The sequence below is a fragment of the Somniosus microcephalus genome, chromosome 5 (genome assembly GCF_052327205.1).
Source record: "Somniosus microcephalus isolate GS21.2 chromosome 5, FLI_Smic_1.0, whole genome shotgun sequence".
Taxonomy (NCBI): domain Eukaryota; kingdom Metazoa; phylum Chordata; class Chondrichthyes; order Squaliformes; family Somniosidae; genus Somniosus; species Somniosus microcephalus.
Genome location: NC_140991.1, coordinates 79,196,397 through 79,222,316, shown reverse-complemented (window position 1 = coordinate 79,222,316; position 25,920 = coordinate 79,196,397). Strand labels below are relative to the sequence as shown.

The 25,920-nt window shown below is 42.8% G+C and overlaps 1 protein-coding gene across 6 annotated transcripts in view; it reads right to left on the bottom strand.

Moving 5' to 3' along the window:
- Window positions 1–25,920, bottom strand: part of trdmt1 (tRNA aspartic acid methyltransferase 1) — a 105,038-nt gene that overhangs the window by 10,237 nt on the left and 68,881 nt on the right. For all 6 annotated transcript variants that reach the window (XM_085987868.1, XM_085987871.1, XM_085987867.1 and 3 more), the window contains 5 exons: window positions 25,755–25,820; window positions 15,607–15,676; window positions 10,077–10,160; window positions 8,162–8,523; window positions 2,304–2,361 (listed from right to left, as the gene is read on the bottom strand). In XM_085987868.1, coding sequence (XP_085843994.1) covers window positions 2,304–2,361; window positions 8,162–8,523; window positions 10,077–10,160; window positions 15,607–15,676; window positions 25,755–25,820 — 640 coding nt within the window. The remainder of the gene's footprint in view (window positions 1–2,303; window positions 2,362–8,161; window positions 8,524–10,076; window positions 10,161–15,606; window positions 15,677–25,754; window positions 25,821–25,920) is intronic.

Genomic DNA, 25,920 nt, shown 5'->3' with positions numbered 1-25,920 from the left:
CTTAATGCCTAGCTTTTGGCCCTATGTTCGCTATGATACCTCTCAAACTGTCAATTTGCTCAATCACTCTCTTATCTCAATCTTTGATACCCCATCCTGATTGTGTCCCATGGTATGTCTCTCAACTTAGCACCCTTAAGTCTAAAGGGCGAAGGCTAGTTGTATCTTGCACACAACCAGCTTACCATCCATTGCCAGATCTGGCTAGACATCATGCTTGATTGGGCCTCTCTCTCCTTTGCCAAAACCACCCACTACTCTAGGTTCATCCTGGAAACCAAAGAAAGCCCCTTGTTTTCTCCATTACCAACCATCTCCTTAAACCCTTTTCCCCTGCCGCCCACCCCCACCATTCTCAGATCTAATAAGTGTGAGGAGCTCATCGATTTCTTTATCACCGAGAGACCATCTGTTCAGCTGCTTCTCCCCTTTCCTTGAGGCAAACCTAATCCCAGGAGCCCTATATAGCCTAGCCCTAGCCCTGAAACTCCATCTCTCTCTAATTACTTTCCCATCTCCTCCCATGTCCTAATGGAGCTCACCTCTCGTCCATGAAACACACCTCCTGCTCCCTTGACCCCATTCCCACTAAACTGCAGATCAATCAACCTCCTTTCTTGGCCCACATGCTAGCTGATATTGCAAATGGTTCGCTCCCTTTCAAAACTACCACCATCACAACCTCCTTAAACAAAAACACTCCCAAATTCTCTGTCCTTGCATTGCCTTTTCTTCATCTACCTATCCAATCTAAACTTGAATGATGGCATAGTTTCTGCTTCAACCACCTGGAAGTGAATTCCACAGCCTCACAATGCGTAAAGACATTTTTCTTCCTCTCACGCATTTAATCTTGTATCAATCGCTCCTCATTCTAGACCCCTCAACTACTGGGATCTGTCTACCTCCATCTACTCTGTCCTATCCTTTCATAATTTTAAACACTTTTACCATATTTCTCCATATTTTTGTTCGAACAAGAGAGCCCCAGTTTTTCCAAGTCATTCATATGAGGTTTAACCACAGGGAAGCTGGAACTGGTTCAACTTCTAAGAAGACTAGTCTATCTCCCGTGGCATTGCTCACAGGGAGTTATGACCAAGTGTAGTGTTCAGATGAAGTAGAGTTAGGGAACAGAAGATAATTGGATCGGGTGTGCATGGGCAAAACAGTGGATCGCCTGTGGCTTTTCTCACTGCAAGCCCTCTGTTGAGCTGATGTTTGTGTCTTCCTCTTTGTGTGGCTGTAAACTCTGTCTCTGTTCAAAAATAGGTATTTTGTCTCAGAAATCTTTGTTTTAGTTCTGTTGTGTGAATGTCCCTGATCGTTGTCTCTTTTCTGCTTTTGCTGTCTCTCTCTCTCTCTCTCTTTTAGTGTTTCTTGCTGTGGTTTGATATTTCTCTGAGTATCTAGAGATTTCTGTTGCTGTGATTTATTTCTCTGTCCATGTTATCCTGATGTATTTCTGAATGTTTGTCTACATGTCCCCTGATTTTTCTACTGATGGCGTTTGATTATGGTGTCTTACTAGGCGGTTTTGTGTGCGTCGCCTGCAGCCTGTCTGTGCCTTGCGCATTGTCTGGTGATTTGTTTGTCTTTCCCTACAATCTCTTCAAATGCTTGTCAAATGAATGCCCTTTCCTATGCCATAATCTCTTCTTTTCCCGTTAGTCCAAATCATTTATATATACTGAAAATAAAAGTGGACCCAGTACTGACCCAGGGGGTACATCACTTCTAACCTTTCTCCAGTTCCAGCAACACCCATGTACCTTAACTGTTTCCTCTCCACCAACCAAATTTCTATCCATGGTGCTGCATTTCTTCTTATAACACACATCTGATATTTTAGTAATAAACCTCTTGTGGGGGACCTTATCAAACACCTACTGGAACTCAATGTACACAACATCTACTACATTCCCTTATCTATCCATTTGGTCACTTCTTCAAAATACTCTATTAAATGTATCAGTAATTTTTCCAATTATTTAGTTCAAAAATGGAATAATGAAAATATTTGGCAGCCTACATAGAGGTGCAAAAAGTTTGTTAAAAGATTGAATTCAGATTAGTTAGCAAACAAAAATGGCAGTAGTATTACAAGCTCTAAATAAATAATCAAATCATTTAATGGAAATTCGTTTGGCATCTGATGCGATTTTCTACCATCAATTGGTTACTATTGAGCATCTCAATAGTCACATTGCACATGATCTAGCAACTCAAATATCGTTAACTTAAGAGATTCCTTCTGTGGTTTAAAAAAAGTAAAATTACCACTTCAAGCTCCAATAACATACCTCAACATCTGATGCAGTCTTCACCACTGAACCTGTTCCTTCAACATAATGGCCATATCTGTATCAGAAATCAGAACTAATTAATTATAACAACAGTGAACTTCCAAAAAGTTAGCACCTGACTATAAAAAAAAATTACATATGCCAGAAAATGTCAGTTGCTGCTCAAGTAATATAGCATAATCAAGTAGAAACATATTTTCAAAAAATATCAGGGCAATTCCAAACATGCAACCGAACCAATAATTTTACCAATAAGCCACTAAGTCTTGCTCATTGTTTAGAACAGGGTAATCTGTAGTCAGTATAACTAGCCGTTCCTTTGCTAATTTGATGGCAAGTTTAATACAAAACAGTTCCTAAGCATAACTGGGGCATTAGAGAATCAACACTGTAAAATAAGAGCATAAGAACACAGGAGCAGGAGTAGGCCATACATAGAGTTATAAAGTTATACAGCACAGAAAGAGACCCTTCGTCCCATTGTGTCCGTGCCGGCCATCAAGCCCCGTCTATTCTAATCCCATTTTCCAGCACTTGGTCCGTAGCCTTGTATGCTATGGCGTTTCAAGTGCTCATCTAAATGCTTCTTGAATGTTGTGAGGGTTCCTGCTTCTACCACCCTTTCAGGCAGTGAATTCCTGATTCCAACCACCCTCTGGGTGAAAAGGTTTTTCCTCAAATCCCCTCTAAACCGCCTGCTCCTTACCTTGAAACTATGCCCCCTAGTTATTGACCCCTCCACTAAGGGGAAAAGTTCCTTTCTATCTACCCTATCCATGTCCCTCATAATTTTGTACATCTCAATCAGGTCCCCCCTCAGCCTTCTCTGCTCTAAGGAAAACAACCCTAGCCTGTCCAGTCTCTCTTCATAGCTGAAGCGCTCCAGCCCAGGTAACATCCTTGTGAATCTCCTCTGCACCCGCTCCACTGCAATCACATCCTTCCTATAGTGTGGCGACCAGAACTGCACACAGTATTCCAGCTGTGGCCTAACTAGCGTTTTGTACAGCTCCATCATAACCTCCCTGCTCTTATATTCTATGCCTTGGCTAATGAAGGCAAGTATCCCATATGCCTTTTTAACCATCTTATCTACCTGTCCTGCTGCCTTCAGGGATCTATGTACATGCACACCAAGGTCCCTCTGATCCTCTGTCCTTCCTAGGGTCCTACCATTCATTGTGTATTCCCTTGCCTTGTTTGTCCTCCCAAAATGCATCACCTCACACTTTTCAAGGTTAAATTCCATTTGCCACTGTTCTGCCCATCTAACCATCCCATCTATATCATCCTGTAGCCTGAGGCTTCCCTCCTCGCTACTTACCACTCCGCCAACTTTCGTGTCATCTGCGAACTTACTGATCATACCTCCTACATTCATATCTAAATCATTAATGTACACTACAAACAACAAAGGACCCAGCACCGATCCCTGCGGTACACCACTGGACACAGGCTTCCAGTCACAAAAACAACCGTCGACCATCACCCTCTGCCTCCTGCCACGAAGCCAATTTTGGATCCAATGTGCCAAATTGCCCTGGATCCCATGGGCTCTTACCTTCTTGACCAGTCTCCCATGAGGGACTTTGTCAAAAGCCTTACTGAAGTCCATGTAGACTACATCAACTGCACTATCCTCATCCACACACCTAGTCGCCCCCTCGAGCCTGTTCGGCCATTCAATAAGATCATGGCTGATCTTCGACCTCAATTTCACTTTCCCGTCCGATCCCCATATCCCTCGATTTCCCTAGAGTCCAAAAATCTATCTGTCTCAGCCTTGAATATATTCAATGACTCAGCGTCCACAACCCTTTGGGGTGGAGAATTCCAAAGATTCACAACCCTCTGAGTGAAAAAATTCCTCCTCATCTCAGTCTTAAATGGCTGACCCCTTATCCTGAGACTATGCCCCTTAATTCTAGATTCTCCAGCCAGGGGAAATGCCCCTTAATTCTAGATTCTCCAGCCAGGGGAAACAACCTCTCAGCATCTACCCTGTCAAGCCCCTTCAGAATCTTATGTTTCAATGAGATCACTCTCATTCTTCTAAACTCCAGAGTATAGGCCCAATTTACTCAATCTCTCCTCATAGGACAACCCTCTGATCCCAAGAATCAATCCAGTGAACCTTCATTGCACTGCCTCTAAGCCAAGTATGTCCTTCCTCAGATAAGGAGACCAAAACTGTGCACAGTACTCCAGGTGTGGTCACACCAAAGCCCTGTACAATTATAATAAGACTTCCTTACTTTTGTACTCCAACCCCCTTGCAATAAAGGCCAACATGCCATTTGCCTTCCTAATTGCTTGCTGCACCTGCATGCTAACTTTCTGTGTTTCCTGTACGAGGACACTAAAATCTTTCTGAAAACCAACATTTAATAGCTTCCCACCATTTAAAAAATATTTTGTTTTAATATTCTTCCTACCAAAGTAAATAACCTCACATTTCCCCACATTATACTCCATCTGCCACCTTACTGCCCACTCACTTAACCTGTCTATATCGCTTTGCAGGCTCTTTGTGTCCTCCTCAGAGCTTACTTTCCCACCTAGCTTTATATCATCAGCAAACGTGGATACATTGCACTTGGTCCCTTCATCTAAGTCATTAATATAAATTGTAAATAGCTCAGGCCCAAGCACTGAGCTTTGCGGCACCCCACTAGTTATAGTCTGCCAACCGGAAAATGACCCGTTTATCCCTACTCTCTGTTTTCTGTCCATTAACCAATCCACTATCCATGCTAATAGATTACCCCCAACCCCATGTGCCCTTATCTTGCGTAGCAACCTTTCATGTGGCACCTTATCAAATGCCTTTTGGAAATCCAAATATACGACATCCACTGGTTCCTCTTTATCCATCCTGCTAGTTACATCCTCAAAAAACTAATAAATTTGTTAAACATGATTTCCCTTTCATAAAACCATGTTGGCTCTGCCTAATCATATTATGATTTTCTAAGTGCCCGGTTACTACTTCCTTAATAATGGATTCCAGCATTTTTCCCAATGACTGATGTCAGGCTAACTGGCCTGTAGTTCCCATTTCTCTCTCTCTCTCCTTTCTTAAATAGCGGGGTTACATTTGCTACCTTCCAATCCGCTGGGACCGTTCTAGAATCTAGGGAATTTTGAAAGATAACAACTAATGCATCCACTATTTCTGCAGCCACCTTTTTTAGAACCCTAGGATGTAGGCTCTCAGGTCCAGGGGATTTGTCGCTTTTAGTCCCATTAGTTTCTCAAGTACTTTTTCTCTACTGATGTTAATTACTTTAAGTTCCTCACTTTTATTAGCCCCTTGGTTCCCCACTGTTTTTGGTAAGCTTTCTGTGTCTTCTGCTGTGAAGACAGATACAAAATATTTGTTTAACGTCTCTGCCATTTCCTTATTCCCCATTATAATTTCACATGTCTCAGCCTCTAAGGGACCAATGCTTACTTTTGCTGCTACTCTTCCTTTATATATACTTGTAGAAGCTCTTACAATCTGTTTTTATATTTCTTGCTAGTTTACTCTCATATTCTATTTTCTCCCTTTTTCTAAATTTTTTGGTCATCCTTTGCTGGTTTTTAAAGCTCTCCCAATCTTCAGGCTTACTACTATTCTTCGCAACATTAGAAGCCTCATCTTTTAATCTAATACTACCCCTAACTTCTTTAGTTAGCCACAGATGGATCACTTTTCCCGTGGAGTTTTTATTTCTCAATGCAATGTATATTCATTGAGAATTTTGGAATATTTCTTTAAATGTTTGTCTCTGCTAATCTACCATTCCCAATCTTCCTTGGCCATCTCACCCCTCATACCTAATTGGCTTAATTTAAGTTTAAGACTCTCGTTTCGGATTTAAGTATTTCACTCTCAAACTCAATGTGAAATTCTATCATATTATGATCACTCTTCCTCAGAGGGCAGCACGGTGGCATAGTGGTTAGCACTGTTGCCTCACAGCACCAGGGACCCGTGTTCGAATCCGGCCTCGGGTGACTGTGTGGAGTTTGCACAATCTCCCCATGTTTGCGTGGGTTTCTTCCGGGTGCTACGGTTTCCTCCCACAGTCCAAAGATGTGCGGGTTAGGTTGATTGGCCATGATAAATTGACCATTAGTGTTAGGGGGATTAAAATATGTGGGGTTACGGGGATAGGGTGGGATATGTGTTGGTGTAGGGGTTACGGGGATCGGGTGGGATATATGTCGGTGCAGGCTCGATGGGCCGTAATGGCCTCTATCTGCACTGTGGGGTTTCTGTGATTCTGTGATCCTTTACTAGGAGATTACTAATTAACCCTATCTCATTACACAATACAAGATCTAAACTAGCCTGTTCCCTGGTTGGTTCCATGACATATTGTTGTAAGAAACTGTCTCGAATGCATTCCAAAATTAATATCTCTGCAGATATTTGATATTTACTTTACAGGAATGCTCAGATAAAAGGAATGATTTGGCTGGCCTCCCATCTTCCACCCTCTGTAAACCTGAGCTCAAGCAAAACTTTGCTGTCCATTTCCTAACGCAGCAAGTCCCGTTCACCCATCACCCCCTGTGCTTGCTGATCTACACTGGCTCCTGGTCCAGCAACTAATTTAAACTTCTCATCCTTGTGTTTAAATCTCTTCATGGCCCTGCCCTTCCCTATCTCTGTAACCTCCACCAGCCCTACGACCCTTCATGAGCTCTGTATTTCTCCAATAATGACCTCTTGGGCATCCCCATAAAAAAAGATAGCTGGGTAAAATCACAATAGTTAAAAAGGATGGTTCATGGCTGGCAGAAGGCCCTTCAGGGTTGAGACATTAAAGGACATTTTTACAGTCCAAAGTTGGTGAGGAATCAAGTGAAGACAATCATTCAGAAAAATCGAACTTTATTTCCGCTGCTGGGAATAGAATCTCCCGATTTTAGAACTCCAAATTAACTCATTCATTGAGGAAAACCCTTGTTATGAATGACAGTAATGTTTGTGGAGTTGACAGGAGTGAAAGACTCCACTTCTATTTTTTTCTCAAGAGTTTAGATGGCCATCTTAGCAATGGTTGGTGAGCATTGAGGACAAACTTCAAGATGACAACATCTGGGGAAAGAATAACAACCACTTTCTGAGCTGTTAGAACGTACTGGGATCAAGGTCAGGATCAGCTGATGATAGAAATGCAGGTTGAAATTAGCGGATAGAGAGAATATTTCCTTGGAGCCTGTATGAAAATTATAAGGGTTCAGGATATAATTACAGCGTGGCAAGTTGGCAAGACAGTTTCCATTACAAATGTGGACATAGAAATTTATCATGGAAATATAAAAATAAGCATAGATGGATAAACGTTAAAATAAGGGCTCAATTACGTCTGTTGGACCAGTCCAATTATTCCCTGTTCTCTAACCCCACGTCATCTAAAGATTACACTTGGTCTTGACTTCCTGTGTGCAATACCACATAAGATCGATTGGCTAAATTTAAATTGATTTGTTTTCTAAGTGAGAAGAATAGTTCATTATACATGTCATGTAGAGCAATATCATCCCAACATGTTTATATAACACTGCTATGCTAATGAGAAACTACTGGAAGTTTGCATGAATCATGCAATTAATAGTTTATCAGGGCTAAATAAAATTAACACATTGACCCACAGGGTGCAAAAAAAGATAAAATTCTGCCCAAGAATTTAAATTACAGTAAAATGAGCTGCATGGGATTAATTCATGTCAGAGCAAGGAGGAAAATATAATTGACAGATATCCACTCAGCAGTCTTGCTTGAAAATGTTCTGACTAAAAAGATTACTTAATTTTGAACACTAAAATATCAGTTTCTTGATGGAATGAAAGTGGCCTACCCTTTAGTGAAACACACCGATCTCCTACAAGTCTGTTCAACTATGTCTAGTATCAAAGCATAACGCAGTAAGGACTTTGGGGGTATGAAGTACAGGCTCGGATCCTGCAATCCCTCCTCCAAGAAATCTTGGATCATCTGCATTGATAAATTATTGTTCTGGTTTTGCTTCTCTTTCAGGTGTTCAGATGTCTCTAATTTGTAAAGCAGAGTCACATTTGCTTGGCTTTTGCTATTATCAGCACAAGATGCAGAGTTATTCTGTTCCTTTTTGTTACCATCAGTGGATAATGTCCGATTAAAACTCAAAGCCTCTATTGGTCTCAAATCCGTACTGTCATGGTCTGGGAAATGTTCTAGTATCTGAAATTATAGATAAAAATGTTAGCAGCACCACAATGGTTAGCACTACAAAATAATTTGCAACAGAAAATGTAAAAATAATAAATTACTTACTTCTCTTTCAAAAAATGCTAAACATTCTTGAATGCTTCACAAGCATATGATATTAAATTATTATTTATCAAGAAAGAGATTTGCATTGGAATAAGAATATGGTCAAAGTCCTTTTTAAAAATGTATATTTTTAGTGTGCCTCAATGTGAGGAATAACATGCTGAGAAATGTCTACTGTAGCCAAGGTCTTCTAGATTCTTTAAAAGAAGTTCAACCTCCACAAACAAGTAAGATTTACCTCATGAAAATCAGCTTGTACTATTACTTTAAGAAATCATGCTTGGTCATGTGATCTTTCCCAATTTGCTATGTACCTTCTAGGCTGGATCGTTGGTTCTTTGCCCAGGGAAACAGCATTGGATTGATGAGATACCAAACATTACAGTAATTAAAAGCATCTACAGGTCACACCAAATCAAAATGAAACCAGGGGTTAGGTCAAGAGGGAGCTTTGCATATGGAGTTCAACAAATTAAGTAGACCACCACATCTACACTAGATAATCGAATAATCTTCATATGTTCGGCTGCTACATAGGATTAGGAGTGAACCAAAGCACTATAAAAATTGGTGATGGAGTCAAGCTAGATTCAAGCTTAGAAGAATTCCCATTCCCCCTAGAATAGTAGAACAGACTCCCAGCAAAAGCAGTTGATGCTGTGCCAATTAACTTATTCAAAAAAGCTAGATAAATATTTGGTTAGAGATTATAAAGAGAGCCTGGACTGGGATGATCAAACAATTCACAGGATATAGATTAATTAAAGTTTACAGCACAGAAGGACATAATTTGTCCCATCATATCATTGCTGGGTCTGTGATAAAGCAACATAAAACTAAGTCTATTGCCCTACCTTCTCACCATAGCCTTGTATCTACGTCTATTTCAAAAAATTATCCACTTTTCTCTTAAAAGATGCAATGATCGCCACTTCAACTCTCCATATGGCTAAGTATTCCATGCTGCAACAAGCGAATAAAGTACATTTTGAAATGCAGGCACTATTGTATTCTATGGAAATATGGCAGCCAAATTGCACACAGCTAGGTCCCACAAAAAGCAATGAGATAAATTACCAATTAAACTGTGATGTTGGTTGGCTGGACACCCAAAGGACTCCCCTGCTCTTGGGATCTTTTATAACCACCTGAGAGGGCAGACGGGACCTTGGTTTAAGGTCTTATCTGAAAGACAACACCACTGACAGTAAAGCACTCCCTCAGTACTGCACTAGAGTCAGCAAGATTATGTGTAAGTCTCTGGAGTTAGATCTTTTGAATCAGTGGCGAAAGTGCTACCACTGAGCCATGGAGTTAGGTTAGGGGCCAGGAAGTTATTTTTGCAGAGTGTCGATCTCTGGAATAGATTGCACATTTTAGGATGGGGCAAGTTAGAGGAACCAGCTGTTTTTTCCCTGTCCTCTATCTTTTGCTCATAATACTATAAAATTAAAACCTACCTGATGAAAAGTTTGGAAGCAGAAAGTATCAGGTTGGTGCTTTGCCAGGAGAAAATATCGCAGTCTTGAGTTTGGTATGCCCAACTAATGCACAAATATTTGTTAGCATCATCAAAATTCAAAAGAAATGACTGTAGATACAGTGGAATTAAATCATATAGCAAATAAACACAAATCAAATCTTAAGAAATGTACACTGATGGCTCGCATGTTAACAGTGGAGTGATTAGCAACTGGGAAACATTTCTGAACAGAGTGGAGGGAGTAAGAAGAAAATAAATGAAAATTATAATTTTATAACAGCTGTTAACAATACTGTAACATTGTTTGAAAAATTTTAATTCATTTTCTCCTACCCTCCCCCAAAAATGGAAACTCATGTTTGACTATGGTTCCCCATGGGTTTTGGTAGTCCTTTGGTACCTTATTCAAGTGACCATTCTTCCTGTGTTAGTCCCGACAGTGAATGTCCGCAGACTATTTGTTCAAACCAGCACTTCCCATCACAGATCACTGGCTAGCAATCAGAAACAGGAATTTTCCCCTCCATAATCGAGGGATGATGTGGCCAGTCCCTACTGCCAGCCTGTCTGCTATCAGCTAGCTTACTACTGAATGCGGCTCAAACCTGGGACCTTCTTGCTCTGTAAGGCACAGTATCACAGTGGGGAGCAGTTTTAGCAAGTATGCCACAAGAAAGCAACATTCATTGTTAATTAAAAGTAAACTTGTAGTTACAGCATTTGCTGTGTTAGCTAAATGAACTCAAAGGTCCTATTTCTTAGCCCAAAGGAGGTCGCTCACTTTAAATTTAAATAGATAGACACAGACAGACAGCCAGCTCGCCAGAGGGCAAGATCACATACTAGCTCTGTTGAAGAGGACTCAGATGTTGACTTTGAGAGCCCAGTCTACCAAAGACCAGTGATGGGCATATACCAGGAAACGCTAAGTACACTGGGCAGCTTGCCAGTGAGCTTGAGTACAATGACTCAAGAGCATGGAGGATTCCAGCTCCAACGAGTATTGAAGCTTCATGTACAGCATGGAGACCAATCTGTCAGACATAGAGTGAATGGTCAGCTCCATGAACATGACAGTGGCGCACACCATGATGCAGCCTGTGCGGAGAGCTTCCTTGGAAACTCAGATGGCTGCCAATTTGGCTCTGGTGCCAGTGTTGACAGGGGATTCTACATCATCTCAAGGCCCAAATCTGCTTGAGGTCGGCCTCCATGGCCATCTGAAGTGTCCTCAGTGGAAGCTCAGCGGCCTTTCACCTCCCAAGCTGCAACCACTAAGGATTGTAGGGGGTGGTGTGGGTTGGCGCGTGCGCCCAATCAGTTATGCCTCTGACTGTTTGTGAGCGGTTCGAATCGCTCCCACGCCCCTGGGTTCTAGACACCGGACTTAGGTACAGGCGGCGATACAGAAAAGACTCGAGTAGACAGGTGGTTTGGATGTGAGAAAACCAAGATTTTATTGAAATAGAAAATTAACACAAACTTATGAAAAATTACTAGTATAAAATTACAGGCAAATACAAAATAACTATACTTATACAGGGAATAGGGAACACACAGCACATCGAGGGAAAACAACTATCTTAACAATCCCCTTATCCTTATCCCACCCTTTATACCTAACTAGATTAAGCTATGAGGGGCCAGAATTCTTGCTCACCAATCCAAGATAAAGCCAACTGTTAACGAGTGCGAATTTTGAAGTCTGGTTTCTGGTCCTTCTAGGTACCCCGTCGTCACGTGGTCTTCAGGGGCGCGGTGCTGGGTCTGCTACTGCAACACACCTTCTCCCCTCCGCTGCCATCGTCGTCTCGATGGGTTCTCCTCTTCTTCTCCCTCGGGCAGTCGTCGGCGGCACAGTCATGCCTGCAGGGCAGTTGGCAGTTTTAACTGCCTAGATTTTCCTACCCAAGCTTAAGAACGCCAGGTTATTCGTCGTGGTGTGGCCACCTGCGTTTTCCCAGCGTTCAACGAGGTACTTGTCTTCCCAAGCGCCAGCTTATAATTAGGCGCTTGGTTTACTTATCGATACGTTTTTCGCTGCCCTGCTCTGCCCTTATCGAGTTATCTTCTTCATCTCCACTCGTCTCATCTTGCCGGGCTACTATACAAGTCCTGGGCTACCTGCTCGACTTTGTCTCACCCCTTTCTGCGGCCTGGGCATCCTGGATGACTATGGACTTGGACCTCGTTCCCCTTCCTTGCAGTTGGTATGGTGTCACTGGTTACTGAAAATCTGCTCCGGGGAGAGAACCTGCCACGAGGCCAGGGCACGAGTACGAGCGGCAGCCCACGAGGCCGGAGCCACGAGAGCAGAGAGCAGAGTCAAGGGCAAGAGCAAGAGCGAGAGATTGCTACCCGGGGCCTTCAGTTATACTCCTTATGAAAACCCTTATCTGCACGCCAAATCAGGTTAGTTCATTGTCCCAATCTTGGCAGGCTAGTTTAAATAATTGTAGCAATCTAAACTAACTGTTTTTAGATGGCTGGTGATCGCACCTACTGGCCTGATTATCGAGTTGTTTTGTTATTAATACATCTTAAATCGGCCTGCCCAGCTTCGATGGCTTCCTTAAGCTGTTTCCGATTATTTATGCAAACAACTTGATGGCCTCAAGTATAGGCCTAACTGGTTTTGGTCTGTCTGCGATTTGGCTTAATGCATAATTCAGAGTCCTGCTGTCTGCTTTTCAAAATACAAAAAGTCTTTCTTCACAGAAACTGCAGCTTTGGTTTCGATTTCCCCAAAAGCTGCTTGTGCCACAGAGTCCAAGCTTTTAAAATCTTGCTGGCCTTTGGTCACGAGGTGCGGACGCCATCTTTGGGTACCCTTTTTAAAATGTCCATGCATGGTCCCTTTTATTAATAATAACCTTTGGGGAAATGTAGAAATTTTGCAAATCTTACAGGATACACCTCGTAGGAGCACTAGGATAGGTGAATAAGCACAGAAGACAGGCAATAAGGGGTTGCACAGGAATGATTCTTAATTATGTTAACTATTATATACATGATATATAATATCATGTATATAATAGTTAACATTATATTATTGGGAGTATTTGTTTCCCTGGATTTGGTGTTGGTGTTAATATTTGTAGTGAAGTGAGGGCAAGACCCATAAGGTTGGACTGAAGGAAGGTAATCAGATGGTGGCAGTAAGGACGGTGGCGATAAATATTTCAGGATTGTTGGTGTATTGGGAATGGAAGAGATGGTTCACCTGAAGTGCTCTTGGATGAGTTGCTCCCTAAAAGCTCTGGCAGCTATCACTGGTGACGATGCTGCTCATGCTTATCCTCCTTCACCTCCTCCTCCTTCACTTCTTGCTGCCCAGGTGGTGGTAAAGGCCAGTCCCTCAGTAGTGAAAAGTTGTGCAGCATTCTGCACACGACAACAAAATCTGCAAACACCGTCAGGAATCTACTGCAAAGCTCCCTCCGAACGGTCCAGGCAGCAGAAGTGGTGCCCGGGTTCCTGACAGAAGTCATGAACCATGAAGGAGGTAGGCCTCATCTCCCAGTAGTCAGCCTGTGATCTAATGACCTGGTTGGAATAAAGGCAGCACAGAGTACTGGCACAGGATCAATGAATCATGACTGCTGCCAGGAAACCGGGTGGGCACTTACACAAAAACAAGCTGGACATTGATGGAGCAGAATCTCTTTTTATTGAGAAAGATCCCAGGATCGTTATGGGGAGCATGCAAGGTAATGTAGGTGAAGTCAATGGCACCTTGGACTCTGGGGAAGCCGGCAACGTGGGCAAAACTTAGTGCTCGCTCAACCGGCTTTGCTCTGTTCATTGCAAAAATGAAGGAGGTGTTCCTCCTGGTGTAGAGAGCCTCGATGACCTCCCTGTGGTGCACAACTAACTGGGAGATGTCACTTCTGTCATCTGCTGCAGCTTGGAAGGAGCCCATGGCATAAAGTTAACAGCCACGGTGGCCTCAACAGCCACAGGCTGTGCCATCCATGCTCTGGTTTGAAGCTCCAGTTGTGGCTGCAGCAGGCAACATAGATCAGTGATGGCTTCTTTGGTGGAGTGCAGACGCCTCACACATTGCTCCTCGATGAAGTTGAGGGATGAGAAGTGCTCCCTAAAGACCCACTGTGGACATGGCCTCCCACGCCGTGCCCTCCTCCTCCCTCTTCTCCAAGCTGCTCCTGCTCCCTTCGAACTCCAGCCCCAAAGACAGATCAACCAGAGCACCCATGACTGTAATAAAACTGTTTTCAAGGCAGTCGAGCACCAGCAAAAGGTTACTAGGAGAAGTCAGAATTCAGTTGTGGAATGCAGAAGAGAGTCAAAAAAGAGCCCAAAACTTAACCAGCAGCCTTTTAAATACTGCTCCAGCAGGATCCTTGCCATCTGTTAGCAGCCCGATTTACTGGACAAGTTAATCACATGGCAGTCAGGCCCTGGAGCAGATTAATTTCACAAAAGGATCCTACAACAAGCATAGGTCCCTTAATTATAATGAGTGTTTTTAATATTTCCAGCACATGTCCTGGACACTTAGAGGAACCCGACCCAATAGGTCAGGCAGCACACTTCTGGCATGGAATAAACGTGAGCCCGCCGCCCGCCATATTGGATCCTTAGGTCCCCTTTTACTTTTGAAAAACGGGGGAAGCGCAATTAAACTTCGAGGCCATAAACTTTTAAGTGTCACGTCTTTTCCTACAATATGAAACAGCCAAGTAGGGCCTCTGCCATCAATTATTCTCTTATCCAAAACAATAGTAGTGATGGCAGCAAGAAACATAAGCCAGAATATTTTAATATTTCTCACATTGTTGGAATTTTTAGTGAGAGAATAGTTGTAAATATGTTGTAATGGTATTAATATAAATTTGCCAAATATCTTGCCCTTAACTTTTAGCTTTTGAGGACTGGAGGAATATTTCTACACCTAAAGTTACCTCAGATTAAAATGGGATTATTTATTAAAAATACCAATTACAATAAATGGTCTCTTTTTACATATATATAATTTATAATAATCAGCAGTAGAAATGTTTAGATGGAGCACTCCAATGCCTCAGTGGATAAATCCATCACAAGATATATGGTATTGCAGATCAGGAAGGTGTTCGGTTTGATTTAAGCAGGGCAAAAGCAAGGACATTACAACTGATGGGCATATAATTTGAAATTTGGCTATGTGCAGCTGTATGAATTCCCAACCATTTATATTAACAACCATAAAATCAGGAGCCACACATGCCCAGATTTCCGATATGCACTCCCGGAGGGTGAGGTGCCTCAGCGGAAGTGCAAAGTTCATGTGAAAAGCAGGCATTTCTATATTTCTTAATCAAAGTTAATGAGACAACCCAATTGATCTGCCAGTGTAGCAAGTATTCTTTTGTTTATATCAGAATGCCATCTTACAAAATAAAATATATTCAATTAACCACTGAAATTAATTTTTATAAAAAGGACTACATACATGAAAAAAATAAGAGTCAAATCTCATCTATTCTATTGGCTTGTCTACGTACCAAGGTTGGCGATAGGAGGAATGCCTGGTAAGTGTATCTGCAGCGCTCCAGTGTCTGTATTAATTTATCTCTGTAAAAAGATAAAGGACAACTAAAATACTATTTATCATAACCAATATAAAAATATGTTTGTATATTTCAATGCAGTCGAATGCCTAAAATGTACAATCAGTTTCTAAGAACCAATCTAACATCACCTCTTTAATCTATGACACAACTACACAAATATAGGATCTGATTATAACTGAAAAACTAGACTTATAACTCCAAAAGTAATGACTGTGCAATAGAATATCTCTGAGCATGTTCTGGCCATTAATTATATTGCTAAATGAGCATTTAATGGATTAAGAATTTCTAACTGAAAAAGGTGGGGTGGGGGGGGGGGGGGGGGGGGGGAAGAGAAATCACATTTGACAGACCACCAACCTAATCAGATTAAAAAAAGTAGATGATGAAATGTTTTGTGAATTCTTTACTTTAATCCCCCCTGGCACTAATGTTACAATAACTAAAATGACGACAAATTCTTCATAAGTGGAAAATCATTTTAGCTTGTATAAGAGTAGTGAACTCTCAGTCTATATTCTGACCTTAGTACTATCCTCTTTTTACGATTTTACATTTTTGTGCGCAAATTTCTTGTCCATCAAGATAAACGATGAATATGCTGGGGTATCAAACATTTTTCATCTCTGCAGCCAATACACTACAGAGTTAAGAACAGTCCAGCCATGGTGGAATCCAACATCCTCTCCAAATGGGTCACTGTGATTTCTATTTACTTCTGGTCTGCAGCACTCACAGCAAATCATGAAAACCAGCTGCTGCTATCAACCAGCGGCCAAGTGCACAGCAAAAACTTGAGAGAGAAAAAAAAAAATCAGGTTCCAGAGACTCACAAAGGACAGTATGTACAATAGGAATCAGTGCCAACCAGGCAACGCCCAAGTATTAAAGTAAAGACAAAACTTAGAAGAAAAGAAATTGAATGTTACAAAAATTACATAGCTACCGCAGCCAACTTCAGCAACTACTGAGAAACTGATCCAACAGTCATAAAAACTGAACAATTAAAATGTTCCTTGTGGGAAGCAACATACCAATGACAAGTTATTGGGAAGAGGAATCAAAACTGAGATTTTATCTCAAAGAGAAGCTATGAATCAACATAAGACGTAAGAGCAGGAGTAGGTCATTTGTCCCCTCGAGCCTGCTCCGCCAATCAATAAGATCATGGCTGATCTGATCTTGGCCTCAACTCCACTTCCCTGCCCGCTCAGCATAACCCTCGACTCCCTTACCTTTCAAAAATCTGTCAATCTCCACCTTAAATATATTCAATGACCAGCCTCCACAGCTCTCTGGGGAAGAGAATTCCAAAGATTCACAACCCTCAGAGAAGAAATTCCTCCTCATTTCCAATTTAAAAGGGTGCCCCCTTATTCTGAAATTATGCCCCCTAGTTCTAGATTCCCCCACGAGGGGAAACATCCTCTCTGCATCTACCCTGTCAAGCCCCTTCAGAATCTTATATGTTTCAATAAGATCACCTCTCATTCTTCTGAACTCCAATGAGTATAGACCCAACCTGCTCAACTTTTCTTCACAAGACAACCCCTTCATCTCCGGAATCAACCTTGTGAACCTTCTCTGAACTGCCTCCAAAGCAAGTATATCCTTCTTTAAATAAGGAGACCAAAACTGTACGAAGTACTCCAGGTGTGGTCTCACCAACGCCCTGTACAGCTGTAACAGGACTTCCCTACTTTTATACTCCATTCCCTTTGCAATAAAGGCCAACATTCCATTTGCCTTCCTAATTACTTGCTGTACCTGCATGCTAACTTGTGATTCATGTACAAGGACCCCCAGATCCCTCTGTACCTCAGCATTTTGTAACCTCTCTCCATTTAAATAATAATTTGCTTTTTTATTTTTCCTACCAAAGTGGATAACCTCGCATTTTCCCACATCCGCCAAATGTTTGCCCACTCACTTAGTCTATCTATATCCCTTTGGAGATTCTTTGCGCCCTCCACACAATTTGCTTTCCCACCTATCTTTGTATCATCAGCAAATTTGGCTACATTACACTCAGTCCCTTCATCCAAGTCATTAATATAGATTGTAAATAGTTGAGGCCCCAGCACTGATCCCTGCGGCACCCCACTAGTTACAGTTTGCCAACTTGAAAATGACCCATTTATCCCAACTCTCTGTTTTCTGCTAGTTAGCTAATCCTCTATCCATGCTAATATATTACCCCAACCCCGTGAGCTCTTCTTATGTAGTAACCTTTTATGTGGCACCTTATCGAATGCCTTCTGGAAATCCAAATACACGACATCTACTGGTTCCCCTTTATCCACCCTGCTTGTTACATCCTCAAAGAATTCCAGCAAATTTGTCAAACATGATTTCCCTTTCATAAAACCATGCTGACTCTGCTTGACTATATTATGATTTTCTAAATGTCCTACTACCACTTCCTTAATGATGGACTCCAGCATTTAGGCTAACTGCTCGATAGTTGTCTGCTTTCTGTCTCCCTCCTTTCTTAAATAGGGGCGTTACATTTGCAGTTTTCCAGTCCGCTGGGACCTCTCCAGAATCCAGGGAATTTTGGTAGATTAAAACCAATGCATCCACTATCTCTGCAGCCACCTCTTTTAAGACTCTAGGATGCAGGCCATCGGGTCCAGGGGACTTATCTACCTTTAGTCCCGTTAGTTTGCCTAGTACTTTCTCTTTAGTGATAGTGATTGTTTTAAGTTCACCACCCCCCCCCACCCCAATAGCCCCTTGAGTATCCATTATTGGGATGCTTTTAGTGTCTTCTACCGTGAAGACTGATACAAAATATTTGTTCAAAGTCTCCGCCATTTCCCTGTTTCCCATTATTAATTCCCCAGACTCATCCTCTAGGGGACCAACATTAACATTAGCTACTCTCTTCCTTTTTATATACCTGTAGAAGCTCTTACTGTCTGTTTTTATATTTCTTGCTAGCTTACTTTCATTAGCTATCTTCTCTATCATTTTTTTAGTCGTTCTTTGCTAGTTTAAAAAAAATTCCCAATCCTCTGGCCTTTCACTATTCTTTGCAACATTGTATGCTTTTGTTTTCAATTCAATATCATCCTTTACCTCCTTAGTTAGCTACGGATGGTTCATCCTTCTCTTAGTCTTTCTCTCTCACTGGAATATATCTTTGCTGAGAGTTATGAAATATCTCCTTAAATGTTTGCCACTGCTTTTCTACAGTCTTACCCTGTAATATATTTTCCCAGTCCACTTTAACCAAGTCTGCCTTCATACCTTTGTAATTACCTTTGTTTAAGTTCAGGACACTAGTTTGAGACCTAGCTTTCTCACCCTCAAACTGAATTTGAAATTCTACCATGCTATGATCACTCTTCCCAAGAATATCCTTTCACTTCGAAATCATTAATTAATCCAGCCTCATTACACATTACCAAATCTAAAATAGTCTTCTCCCTGGTTGGTTCCACAACATATTGTTCCAAGAAACCATCCCGCATACACTCTAAGAACTCTTCCTCAAGTCTACCTTTGCCAATTTGCTTTGTCCAATCAATATGAAGATTAATATCGCCCATGATTATAGCCGTACCTTTCTTACAAGCCTCTATTATGTCTTGATTTATTCTCTGTCCTACAGTTTGGGGGCCTGTAGACCACTCCCACCAGTGACTTTTTACCCTTATTATTTCTCATCTCCACTCAAACTGATTCTACGTCTTGATCTTCTAAGCCAATATCATTTCTCATTACTGCACTGATCGATCCCTTATTAACAAACAGAGCTACACCACCTCCTTTTCCTTTCTGCCTATCCTTATGAAATGGCAAATACCCCTGAATATTCAGTTCCCAGCCTTGGTCACCTTGCAACCACGTCTCTGTAATGGCTATCACATAGAAACATAGAGATAGGAACAGGAGTAGGCCATTCGGCCCTTCGAGCCTGCTCCGCCATTCAATGAGATCATGGCTGATCTTCGTCTGAGATCATAGCTGATCTTACCAGTTCAGTACCCCGTCCCCGCCTTTTCTCCGTAACCCTTAATCCCCTTAGCCTTCAGAAATATATCCAATTCTCTCTTGAAAATATTTATTGAATTAGCCTTCACAGCCCTCTGTGGCAGGGAATTCCACAGGCTCACCACTCTTTGAGTGAAGAAATTCTTCCTCATCTCTGTTTTAAATGATTTGCCCGCTATTTTTAGACTGTGGCCCCTGGTTCTGTGCTCCCCGGCCATTGGAAACATTCTCTCTGAATTCAGCCTGTCCAGGCCTGCCATAATTTTATATGTTTCGATGAGATCCCCTCTCAATCTTCTAAACTCCAGTGAGTACAAGCCCAAACTATTTAATCTCTCTTCGTAGGTCATTCCCGCCATTCCAGGTATCAGCCTGGTGAATCGCCGTTGCACTCCCTCCATGGCAAGAACATCCTTCCGCAGATGGGGCGACCAAAACTGTACACAATACTCCAGATGCGGTCTCACCAGCACCTTGTACAGCTGTAGTAAGGTATCCCTATTCCTATACTCGAACCCCCTTGATATGAAGGCCAACATACCATTTGCCTTCTTGATCGCCTGTTGCACCTGCATGCTCTCCTTCAGTGACTGGTGCACAAGAACACCCAGGTCCCTCTGCACTTCCCCATCTCCCAATCTATTGCCATTTAGATAATAATCTACCCTCCTGTTTTTACCCCCAAAGTGGATAACCTCGCATTTATCCACATTATAGTGCATCTGCCACGTATCTGCCCATTCCCCCAACCTGTCCAAATCGCACTGTAGCCTCCTGACATCCTCATCAGAGCCCACCCCTCCTCCTAGTTTAGTGTCGTCAGCGAATTTGGAAATATTGCATCCAATTCCCTGATCCAGATCATTTATATATATTGTGAACAGCTGGGGTCCCAGGACAGATCCTTGCGGCACCCCGCTGGTCACTGCCTGCCACTCCGAAAACGAGCCGTTTATTCCAACTCTCTGTTTTCTATCCGCCAGCCAGTTCTCTATCCACGTTAATACTTTGCCCCCAATCCCATGAGCCTTAATTTTGCATGATAATCTTTTGTGTGGAACCTTATCGAAGGCTTTCTGGAAGTCAAGGTACACCACATCCACTGGCTCTCCCCCATCTATTTTACCAGTTACATCATACCCATTTGTTTCTATTTGTGCTGTCAACTCATCTATCTTGTTACGAATGCTGCGTGCGTTCAGATATAGAGTTTTTAATGTTGTCTTTTTACCATTTTTCCCTACTCTGACCCCTCTTTCTGATGCACTCTTATGTGTATATGCTCTGCCCCTTCCTGTCACACTCTGGTTGTCATTACCCCTATACCTACCCTGCCTTCTCATTTTTCTTTGACTTTTTTAATTTCCGCTCAGCGTATCCCTCCCCCCAACTATTTAGGTTAAAGACCAATCTACAGCCCTAGTTATTCAATTTGCCAGGACACTGGTCCCAGCCTGGTTCAAATGATGCCCATCCTGACGGAACAGCTCCCTCTTATCCCAGTACTGGTGCCAATGCCCCAGGAATCAAAACCCATTTCTCCCACACCAATCTTTGAGCCACTCGTTCATCTCTGTGATCTTATTTACCGTATGCCAATTTGCACAGAGCTGTGGAGGCGAGGCGGGAGGAAATCACACTATCTGAATCGCAAAAATTTAAAGGAACAGTGTAATTATTCCTGATGATCTGGTAAGAATTCCTATTTATTTTTTTTAAAGTGCAGGATGGGCAAATGAGGAATTGGCTATTGTTATGCTATTTTGTCTTTGGTACTGTATCAAGCATTTTCACTGAGCAATGCACAAAGATATTGTAACGCAGTTGGGCTGCCTAATCTGAAAAATATTGTAAAGAAATGAATACATTTTGGTTCTACGCCAGGTGCAGTAGATATGTAGCCAGAAAAAGTCAGCCTTTTCTCAAAAAAAAACACAGGCACACTCTTGCAACACTATTCTATTTTATACTGATTAAAGAGAGCTCAATGTCCTGTCAACCTTTTATAATCTATACATAATTCACCAGAATTACAAAGGGATGGTGAACTGAACTATGTGCATGTGCTTCAGTGATGAAAAAAATCTGTTTCGCCTCACACCACTCCTAACAGTTAGTTCATGTTCGGACTGTTACACAAGTGGTACTGTACTCCCAAAAGTTGTATAGTGACGGCATTGTGAGCAATATTTAAAAAGAGATGTGTAAATAAAATGCTCTCACTTTGAACACCTTTGAAGTCAGCTTGGAGGTGGCATTCGAAAATACCTAGCATGTGTGCACTGAGTTCTTCTGCTCTAATGCGGTCATTCCTGCTTTTCATCTTGTGTGCCAGGGCAGGAAATTATATCACAAGCTAATAATTATACTAACTACTAGTTGAATTCCCCATGGCACTGCACATGGGGAGTCAAGGCCAAGTGCAGTATTAAGATAAAGTGGGGTTACAAGACTGGGGATGAGGAAATAACTGGATCAAGGTTGTGGAGGAGGGGCAAAAGGGTGGAGGTAGAGTGGGGAGGAAAATGGAGAGATGAGTGGTGGGGAAGAGTAAAAGGCGAGAGAATGAAAGGGACAGAGGAGGGGAGTGGAGCCGGGATAGAGAAAGAGAGAAGGAAAGAAGGGAGGAGAGAAGGGGCGTGGAAAAAGGAGGAGGAGGAAGATGAGGGATGAGAGGCAGGGTTACAAGAGAGAAGAGAAAAGGCAAGGAAACTTTTTCAGTAGGTTGAGGGGGAGCAGGCTGGACTGCCAAATGCTTACATGGGTTTGGCACTGGCAAAGTTTGTATGCGCAGAGGGAGTACAGAGCCTGCAAAGTCTCTCAGCTGGGGGTGGGAAGTGAGGTACAGGGAGGAAGTGGAAGGGAGGTACTGTAAAGAAGGGAGATACTGGAAGGAAGGGAGGTATTGGGAAGGGATGGAAGGGAGGGGAAGAAAGGGAGGAAGGAAGGGAGGTACAGGAAGGAAAGAAGGAAGGAAGGAAGGATATGAGGTACAGGAAGGAAGGAAGGATATGAGGTACAGGAAGGAAGGAAGGATATGAGGTACAGGAAGGAAGGAAGGAAGGATATGAGGTACAGGAAGGAAGGAATTGAGGCACAGGAAGGAAAGAAGTAAGGTACAGGAAAGAAGGATGGAAGGTGTGTTAGCATGAGTGTGAGTGTGTATGTGGGGTTATTTACTTCATTCCCTCCCACCCAAGCAGAGCTACAACTTTCTCCCCAACATGCACATTAATTCCTCCTAGCGCGGTGGAATCACGTACCCTCACTCCGAATGGAGGAACTACAACTTCTTTCCCATTCAGCCATCAAAATGTCTCAGTGGGGCAGATGAGGTGCTGTGTACATTGATTCCCATTAATGGCCTCAAAATTCCACCCAGGCTCTCACTTTTCCCACAGCACCCGGCTGCCTTTCTGTGTTATTAAGCAATTTTTTATGCCAGGCTTATTTTATGTTGGGCCTTTACTGCCAGCAACCAGCGAAATTAATTGGCTGGGATTTTGCGGTGGGTACCCCTCAAAACTCACCTTAACTTCAGGTTTTAGCCAATATCGCTGTTAAACACTCCATTAAATGTTAAGTCTTGTGGGAATAGTATTGACTGCTAAACAACCACTCTGGCCCTGAAAAACTAATTTTATATTTGTGGAATGTCAAATTTCTCCATTATGATAAAAATGACTAGATTTTTAAAAAAATGTATTTTTTTTAATTTATCCATTTTTCAGTTTCTACCTTAACCCCATGTGTATGTTCCAATCTTTAGTTCGCTATCTGTAACATTTTTAAAACGAAGTGACTGCTGCCAATGAACGGAAGCTGCGCAGAAGTGTACTGTGCATTAATCTGGAACCAGAAGCATGATGTTTCTGGGTTTTTTTTTGCCCGGAGCCCGCTCCCGTCCCGGCATTTCCCCCGGAGCCCGCTCCCGTCCCGGCATTTCCCCCAGAGCCCGCTCCCGTCCCGGCATTTTCCCCAGAGCCCGCTCCCGTCCCGGCATTTTCCCACGGAGCCCGCTCCCGTCCCGGCATTTCCCCCAGAGCCGCTGCCACCCTGGCATTTTTCCCCGGAGCCCACTCCCTCTCCGGCATTTCCCCCGGAGCCCGCTCCCGTCCCGGCATTTTTTCCCGGAACCTGCGCCTATCCCGGCATTTTTCCAAGCAGCCCGCTCCCTCCCCAGCATTTTTCCAAGGAGCCTGCTCATTCACCAGCATTCCCCCCTGGAGCCCGCTCCCTCCCCGGCATTTTCCAAGGAGCCTGCTCTTTCCCCAGCATTTTTCCCCGGAACCCGCTCCCTCCCCGGCATTTTTCCAAGGAGCCCGCTCCCTCCCCGGCATTTCCCCCCCGGAGACTGCTCCCTCCCGGTATTTTTCCCCAGAGCCCGCTCCCTCCCGGCATTTTTCCAAGGAGCCCACTCCCTCCCCGACATTTCTCCAAGGAGCCCACTCCCTCCCGGCATTTCCCCCCGGAGACCGCTCCCTCCCGGCGTTTTTCCCCAAGCCCGCTCCCTCCCCGGCATTTTCCCCCGGAGCCTGCTCCCTCCCCGGCATTTTTCCCCAAGCTCGCTCCCCCCGGCATTTTTCCCCGAGCCCGCTACACCCTGACATTTTTCCCCGAGCCCGCTCCCCTCCAGCATTTTTCCCGAGCCCTCTACCCCCGGCATTTTTCCCCGGAGCCTGCTCCTCCCCGGCATTAAAAAACAAAAATTTAAGGAGCCCGCTCCCGTAATGAGCCGGAAGCGCAGAACGCTTCTACGCAGCTTCCGGTTTGTTGGCAGCAGTCGCATCCTTTTTAAAAAGTGCAGCTAATCAGTGCTTTTCATTGAAGAATTCTCACGGACAGCAATCCAGGCAATGTGATTAGCTACTTGGACAGCTTGATGTCATTGCTGCGCTACGCTAGGAATCCCCTACTCAAAGCGCGACAATCAATTACACGTCGAGGAAGCTAACGTTCTCGTCAGAAATTGCGAGATCTCTGTGGGCAGCTTTCTTTGTGTTCAGTGGCGATCGCCGTTGATCACAAATTACAGGCCATTACCTTTGTCTGGGCTGGATTCAAACCCAGTTCTTGATGTTAAACCTAGCTCACCAGCCAGTCCCTCCATCTATTTATGGTCTTTAGCGAGCAGCAGTGTGAGAGGTCGGAGTTAAACCTAACTGAAACACTGGACCAACACAGGAAATTAGAATAATGTCAGAAGCGAGAATTATGATCAACCAGATACAGGTTGTAAGTTTGTTTAAATAGTATGTTCCGGATTTTTGCGGTAGAAATAACGGTGAGGCTATCAGCATTCACCGTTATTAAGCAGTAAATCGGACAGCAATTTTCTGGGACCGCACATGTGCAGTTAAATGCAGAAATCAGGAAGATTTTACTTTTTCCTGTTTCTTTTATGTCTCTCTCCCTCCCTTTCTTAATCCCATCTTTCTTTCCCTCTCTTTATTTTGCTTTCTGTATATCATTTTGCATTGAATTAACTATTCTAATTGATACTTTCTGGTTTAGACTCTGCGCGCCTCAGTAAGGATTCTTCAATCTGATTGGTTAAGGAGACATGCCATTGCTTGCTCTGTTCACACAGGTCCGAGGTTCTAATACCTGCAACTTCCAGTGCAAAAGCCCACAGAAAGTCTGTAGGAAAGTGTAAGTGTAATGAATGGCTGGCGGCCTTCGCTTGCCGCTGACCACAAAATCCAGGCCGATGGAAATATGCTTCTCATCAGCAAGGTACATCAAAATTGACAGTACCAAAGAATAGATAATTTACCTTCTGAACAATTCAAAACACAATTCATAGCTGTATTTTTCCAATAAATGCTTAGATCAAGCCATTACAGTGCATTATCCTGAAGTATTCTTTTAATCTCACACACACTTCTAATTGGGAATCAAGTGCCCAGTGAGCTGAGCCAACAAGTTGTTCCCTGAAATATGATTTTAATCCAGAATACATCCTTAGTACAGCGGAGATGTGAGGTCAACATCGTACTGTCTCTTTCCTGCGTTTGATGGTGCAAAAATCTTACAGTATGAAGTTAAGCAGTACCTGTTTCGTAAGAATGGATGCATACCTAGCAACAGATGTTTCAAATCCTTTGACGTTTTCTAGAAGAATATATTTAGGAGTCTTTGAAAGCCTAGGAAGACCAAAACAAGAACATAATTTTTTTAAACTTTTATTTTGGTTTTCACTTTCATACCATTAATGCAAAAATTATACATTTGAGAACAAATGAT